Here is a 7411-nt window from a genome sequence, read left to right as displayed (position 1 = left end):
AGGCGAGAGGGGGTAGGAGGAGGGCCCGTACCCCTCCCCGGGTCGGGGCAGCGGTGGGGGGTCCCGTACCCAGCCCAGGGCATCCTCCCCTCCCCTCCCCCCCGGTACCTGCGGCATCCCCGGGAGCGGCTCCGACCCCGGCCCCGCGCCCTGCTCGGTCCCCGCAGCCCCGGCCCCTTCCTGCGCCGCCCCCGCCCCTTCCCGTGCCCGCACCCCCTCCCCGGTCCCAGCGGCATCCCACCCCCCCGGGCACCCAAAGCAGGCGGTGTTGCGAAATGTCGGTCTAAAAGAGCCCCAGGGCGCGAAATTCCTTCCACGTTCGGAAGTTCCTTCTCCTTCTCCCTCTCCTTCTTTCTCTTTCTCCCTCTCCTTCTTTCTCCTTCTCCTTCTTTCTCTTTCTCCTTCTCCTTTCTCCTTCTTTCTCTTTCTCCTTCTCCTTCTCTTTCTTCACCTCCTTTCTTCCTTCTCCTTCCTTTTTTCTCCTTCTCCTCCCTCCTTCTCTTTCCTTCTTCCTTCTCCTTCCTTCTTCCTTCTCCTTCCTTCTCACCTTGGGGACCTCAGAGCCCCAGGGAAGACATGTCCCCAAGGTCCCATCCTCACGCAGGGGGAGCCTGGACCCAATAGAAGGGGTGCGGGGGGGGGGGGTCCGAGGGGCTGTACCCATAGCCGGGTATGGGTGGCGGGGGGGGGGGGGGGTGTGTCATACACAGCTATGGGGGGACCATTGGGGCCATACCTAGACCTGGGGAGGGGGACGAGGGGGAGCCCGTATCTAGCTCGAGGGGTTTTGAGGAGCACATACCCAGCCCTGGGGGACTCTGGAAGGAGCAGGGGGTGGGGGGTCCTACCCGCTTCCCCCCAGGTTGGAGCAGCAGGGTGGTCCTATAGACAACCCGGGGCAACCCCAGCCCCAGCAACATCCCACCCTGCAGCACCGGGCTCTGGTTCAAAACCAAACCCCGGAGCAGCAGCAACAACAGATATTGCTAAATATCGCTTTAAAATAGCCCCAGGTTGGGAATTTCTTTCTAAGCTCAGATACCAGGCGCATCATAGGTCCTGAAGGGGCTGTGGGACCAGGCACGGAACCAGAGAGCCTCGGTGCCAAATGACCCCAGATCTCCCATAAAAAAGGCTTGGCAGAGGAAGACCCAGCTGCCGAGCTTCAGCGCCTCAAGGCACCGTCTCTGCATCTTTTTTTCAAGAATCTCTGACATTTCTAGACAACACGCCAGGTCTCCTTCGGCCAAAGCAAAGAGCCAGCTGGTCAGACTGGGAAGAGGTCTCCTCCCAACTGCAGACACAGCATGTGACAAATGAATTTAGTCTCAAACAGGATTCCAATCAAAGTTTACAATTTATTAAATGAATATAGGCAAGCAAACAGCACTGGGCATGCTGGGAGCTTCTGTTCTACCAAGATGCGCGCTGTGAAAAACAACCCAGCTTCTTTTATAGTCTAACATTAGTTACATGTTCATACTAGGCATGTTCTTCTAGAAGACTCTCCACCTCCTGGTTGTGTGGGTGCAGTAGTTCTCCTAGAAGCTTCTCGAACTCTCCTCATTGGCTGAGGGGTCCTCCATGACCAGGCTCCTGGTATCTCCAGGTTTCTCTGACCAGGCTCCCCACTGCTCGGGCCAGACAGCAGACAGCCTGTGCAACCGCCGACACCTTGCACAGCACCAGCTGCGGTCACCAGAACCCAAACAAGTTAACAACAGACACCTCCCCCTCAACAAATGCACACAACAAATCGCCCATCAAGACCCTAAGTACTGCCATCTCTGAGGCTAAGTATACATTTAAATGCCTCAGTTCTCCCCTAGGATCTCTTGTTTAACACTGTGCAGTTAACAACAAAACGGGTTTTGGGCTGGCGGAAAAAAAAGAACTATGTACATATCATCTGTCTCCTCCTGGCCTGCAGTTATACGAGGACCAACAAAATGGTTAAAGATTATATATACAGTGAGGGTCACATTTTATTATGCGGCCCTAGCATTGTTTATATTGACACAAATCAGGTGAACACATTTCACACGGTGTTAGGTCCTGTCCTTGGCACGGTTGCCAGCCCAGGCTCTGAGCCGACGGAGCTGCTCAACAGCTCGTGCCCAGTGTTATAAGTTACGACGAAAATTTGTACACCAGCCCATGTATAATCCAATCAAGGTTTATTGAAGCAAGCAATCAAGCAGGCAAAACAGCGCTGGGCGGCCGGGGAGTCTCCGCTCCACCAAGGGCGGGCACCTGATACGGTAACAGTGTTTCACAGTTAAACAGTTAAGTGTTACATATATTTGGGATTTCCCGGTATGCCTATACATATTCATGACCTATTCCTGCTTTGTATTAAAATTAGTTCCAAGGGGTATTAGAATTAGTTCTAAGGTGTATTACAATTAGTTCCAAGAGGACACTCCCTCAAGTTTATCTGTCCAAGCCACGGAATCGGCCTTGGCTGGTTTTTGGGACCAGTTCCTTATTTTCTCAGAAAACTGCTCTTGAGGAGTTATATGATAAGGTAATCAAGACAGGCACATCCTGCTTACTTAGCTCAATATCTAGTTTCTACAATTGTTGTTGTGCTTATTGTCTAATAAGTTAGTGTGGTTAAAAGCAGCTTAATTACTAAGCTGTAGAGATTAATATATTTTAACAACCAACAGGTTTGATTAACAAATTGGTTATGCAAAGTTTATTACACCCAGTGCCCTCGCAAGTCTGGATCGGGCTCATGGTGATGCTGGACAAGGTCACCTGGATGGCTCCGTGCTGGACACCAAGCAGTGAGTCCAGTGCATCCCTTGGGTTTGTCCCCAAGCCAACCAAGTTCCTAAAAGCCAGTCTGGGTCCTGCTCCTGGGGGACCTCCAGGAACTTTTTCTCTCCCCCGCCATGAAGGAGAGGGACCTTCTCTTCCCTCTTGCAGGTTCCCCAGCTTGGGCTCTGCCACTGATGGCAGCTGCACCCTGGTGAAAAAGGCTCCCGGATCTGCTCCGAGGGCTGCAAGAAATATCCCATCCCCCTGTAGCTGCTCCGGACCCACCTGCAGCCCAACGGGTCCCCACGGTTGGGGGGGCAAATACCTGCACCCTTCTTCTTGCTCTGTGCTGTGGCTTGCTCTAAGGAAGGAGGTGATGGTGGGGCATGCACAACTCCCTGCATTTCTACCCCAGGTCCCTCTGCTCTCTAGCACATCCTCGCCAGGAAGGATGGAGGAATGAAAAATCCAGCTTTTCCCTGGGGAAGAGAGGGAGACATGATCCCAATCCCTGCCTGGAGCCATCCCAGGGCTGCATCCCAGGGCTTGGCCCTTCCCACAGCCCTGGTAGCGACCAGACAACTTTAAACAAGGAAAGAAAATTCAATTTTTTCTTTTTTTTAATTTTTGAGCAAATTCTGCTAGAAGATATTTTCTTGCAACACCATAAAAAAAAAAAAAAAAAGGAAAAAGATGCACAATGATCAGAAAATATCCCAAAGCTGGACTGGGTGAGGGCAGGGAAAGCTCATGGGCAGAGGCGGAGGTGGGAGCCTCTCCCCACCCAGAAGAAAGGGAAGACGCTCTCCCCACCGAATGAAGCTTTGTGGAACGTAAAGATGGGGGGCTCATGCTCGGCAAGGTAAAATGTCACTTGCCCCTCTCCATAGTCTAGAGCCACCCGCACCCTCCCAGTTTCCCCAGTGGTGGGGAAGGTGGTGATGGGGGAAGTGAAGACGCGGTACCGATTCCCACATCGCCCCATCGCCCAGATCCCCTTCTCTGGTTGAAACTCAAGCCAGCCCTTCCTGGGCACAGAGCGTCGGGCCACCCCCAGTGCCCAGGTCCTGCCTCTGGCCACCTCCACCTCCCAGCAGTGTCTCCCAACGGTGAAGCCCTGGCAGCCTAGAACGCAGCAGGAGGCATCAAATCGCTGCGGGGTGGTGGGCAGATCCTGCCCTGCATCTGTCCATCTCACCCCTCGCCGGTCCCGGGACAGGATGAGCCGGGTGTTGGCTGTGTCAGGATCCAAAGTCACGAATGCTGTGAGAGATGGAGAAGAGAGTGGTGTTGGAGGAGGACATCACCCACCCAAAAAGTCCTGCTCTGGCTGGGACAAGCCCCAGCATCACACATCTGCCTATGTCTTGGGCTTGGGAGCAGAAACATCTCCACGTCTTCCTGCTTGGGAAAGCCTTGCCTCATGCCGGAGGACTGGTCAGAGCTCCTTTGTATCTTCAGGAATGCCAAAGCGAGCTCAACTCATCGTTTCCCAGCCATTTGAAACACTATTTCAGCTAAAAATGAATTTGCAGCTGCTCCTCCAAAGAGCCTCACCTTTTCCATCTCCTCCTATAGATGGTCCTTGCTCTTTCTCTAGTTCAGATAGCAAAACATCTAGGGGATGAAGAACAAAGGTTGGACATCATGCTCTCCGGTTGGCAATTCTTCTTGCTCTTGAGCCCATCGTGTTTTTCCTGGGAAAACAGGAAAAACAGCAGCAGGCAGAACTGCCTCCACCCATAATGGGGGGATAACCCCCCATCAATATAGTCATGCTCCACAGTACCTTGAAATCTCCCCAGCATCTCTCTGAGGACACTGTTTTGTTGAGAAATGACATGAAGCCTCTGCTCCAGGTCTGAGAAGGTCTCTGTCGTCCTCTGGGCACTGCCCATCTTCCCCCTGGATGCAAACCTTTCCCCTTAGATACGGGACTCATTGTGACAGCATGAGATGCTGGGATGATCCCTCCTCCCCCCGCACCTCAGGCAATTTGGGGATGGTGGATGAGCTGGCATGAGGCATGAGGCAAGGCTTTCCCAAGCAGGAATGGCTTGGAGGTGCCAACCAGCTCTGTCCCGGAGGACAGTTGGGTCCACATTGCCCTGATGGCCAAGAAGACCTCCAGTCTTCGGGTGCTTCCTCTCATGGCATCCCCAGACTGGGTTTCACGGGCACCTTCTTGTCTCCACACCTCTCCAAGCCTCACTTCAAGCCCTGCCTGAACTGCCAAAATGTCCATCTCTGTTCCAGAAACCACAGGGATGCTGCCTGTGAGGCTTCCCCACCACTGAGGCACGGGTGGTGGAAGAGCACGTACCTGTCCACAGTGCGTCGGGCATCCTGGAATAGAGAGAGAGTGAAAAAAGCCTCAGTCTCCCATCCCAAAACTGGGGGAAGACTCCAGCCAAGGTGATGCCAGACCCTCTTCTGTCTTGCCCGTTATAGCATCCGACCTGCAGGAACCTGCTCGCAGGTTGCTCAAGCTTCTTTTGCATCTTGCAGATCAGAACATCGAGGAGTGAAATCTCCCCTGTTATCTTGGTCTCCTCTTCCTCCTGCCTCCTCATCATCTCTCTGTCCAGCTCTCCCAGCTGAGCCAGGAGGACAAGCTCTTGGTCCTTCAGAAACCGGCGCAGCTGCCGAAATTCGGACACAATCTTCTGCCTCTCAACCTCTGTCTGTGTCTGCAGGACATGGAAAGACAACAGCATAGACCGTGCTGGTCCAATACCTCTATTTTTTCTGGGTGATGGCAACAACTACTTACCAAATAGTCCTGACATCGCCTCTCTCCACTTATTTTCAATTCCAAAATCTCTTCCCGTTGTTTCTTGAGCTTCTCCAGGTCACTGTGTATTTGCTCCTAGAAGAAGAAAAATGGTTTGGGAGGGTATAGAGAGGGGGGAGTAGGGAAGGGATGGGATGCTTGGGAACACTTCCACCCAATCTGGGAAAAAAAAATAATTGCAGCATGGGCACAAGGATGGAGAAGACACAGGAGGACAACAGAGGAGACAGTTTCATTCTCACATGAAATTAATTGGAAAATAGCCGTTGACTGATTTGGGGCAAAGAGTTTAGTCTGAAAATTAATAATGTTTTCATATTTTTAGCCAAAAAGAGTTGTGTGTTGTTTTTATTTTTCCTAGCTCTCCCCACTTATTTCCATTTATGTATTTTCATGGTGAAAAAAACCCAACTACAGAGAACTTCATAGCTGGCTTGAAGCCTGTAATCCTGAGAAGATCAAAGAAACCCCAGTAACGCTTAAGGCGGTCAGAAAAAATTTCATAAAAGGAAAAACCCAAGCTCGGTCATGGACCTGACCCTGTCCTCCTGGGCAGATTCCTCTACATCGGCTGTAGTGGGACTTCCATGAGCCCTTGGTCCTTCATGGCTGGAGCCAGATGCTTTTGCATCACCCCTGAAGGCGATCGTCCTCTTGCGCCACGAGCAGAGATGCTCCTTCTCCTCCCTGCCCCCTTCCAGGTCCAAGAGCTTCAGCTTCTCCGCTAAATGCTCCAAATGCTGTTTCGGCTGGAAATTTCCTTTCCTGAACTGGCTTCGGTGGGTGACTGCCTCGGCATCTCCAAGCCTTCCTCGCTCCGGCCAGGATCGGGCTGTGCCACCTCCGCAGCCGGTGGGGTCACAGCCCAGGCGGTCAGGATCTGGCTGATGCTGCGGAACGGTGCAGTGGGTGCTTCCTTCTCCCCCTTCCCTTGCTCTAGATGAACCGGAGGCCATGGCAGCAGCTTCTCCAGCCTCTCTTGTTGCTGTTCACCTTGCTGCCTGCAGCAGAGTGAACATATAGCATGGGTGGAGGAAGGAGGAACAACGGAAGGAGGATCTAACCACTTTTAGATGTTAATTTTAGGAAGGAATGAATTACCCTCCTGCAAACCTTGGACTTCAACATCCATCTCTTGGGCATTGAGGTTTGTCTCACCTACGTGCAAGTCTGCACCACAGGCATCAACATCTCAGGTTGGTGTCTCTACTCCGGGAATGGCCAAAGGAGAAGGAGCCAACCTCCCTACCTGGCAGGAACTGGCATTTCATCCCCAAAGTTCAGGCTCTAGCCCGCTCCTTTGCTAGTACACGACCTGGTGTCCCCCCCACATCTGCTTCGCACCCTTCAAAGCACGGACCGAAGCCTTAGAGTGCACTTGCCAACGCAGAACCCTCCCCAACAGCGCACATGTCCTCAGAAAACCAAGCTGGAAAAGCAATTTTTATGTTTCCTTGCTGCTTTCCTTTTATTTGGAACCAATTTTAATCCATCGATGCAGCAGACGCAGAACCTGAAAGCATGCCCGAAGCAGGCTCAGCAACACGCCCCGCCCCCCCCCCCCCCCCCCCCCCCCGACAGCTTGCACTGCACAGACAGACCACAGCAACCCCAAATTTAACAGCCCTGCATCTTTACACTTGGAAAAACATCTCAGCAGTGCCAGGGTGGCCAGGATGCTGCTGGTTCCCTTTGCCGGGACGTCCCCAACCGTCCCAAAGCAGACACTTACCTGTTAGGCAGCAGCACATGGGCTTTGCAGATTCTTGGGTTTTTTTGGTGTGTGTGTGTGTGTGATTTAGTCCACAGGGCTTCTCTCCAGCCACCCCAGGGCTGTTCGAGCTCAGAGTC

At 52.7% G+C, this 7411-nt stretch overlaps 1 protein-coding gene across 1 annotated transcript; it reads right to left on the bottom strand.

The window, feature by feature from the left end:
- Nucleotides 1-3514: 3514 nt before the first annotated feature.
- On the bottom strand, nucleotides 3515-6516 carry LOC126034944 (E3 ubiquitin-protein ligase TRIM7-like). Its single transcript, XM_049792939.1, has 7 exons — nucleotides 6100-6516; nucleotides 5540-5635; nucleotides 5226-5456; nucleotides 5090-5112; nucleotides 4556-4671; nucleotides 4324-4383; nucleotides 3515-4029 (listed from the first exon to the last, which is right to left on the bottom strand). The coding sequence occupies exons 1-7, from the start codon at nucleotides 6514-6516 to the stop codon at nucleotides 3515-3517; spliced, it is 1458 nt and encodes a 485-aa protein (XP_049648896.1).
- Between the last annotated feature and the right edge of the window lie 895 nt (nucleotides 6517-7411).

Source organism: Accipiter gentilis, chromosome 36 (genome assembly GCF_929443795.1).
Source record: "Accipiter gentilis chromosome 36, bAccGen1.1, whole genome shotgun sequence".
Classification (NCBI taxonomy): Eukaryota; Metazoa; Chordata; class Aves; order Accipitriformes; family Accipitridae; genus Astur; species Astur gentilis.
Note: the sequence above shows the minus strand (reverse complement) of the source record. Positions and strands in the feature narration are given on the sequence as shown.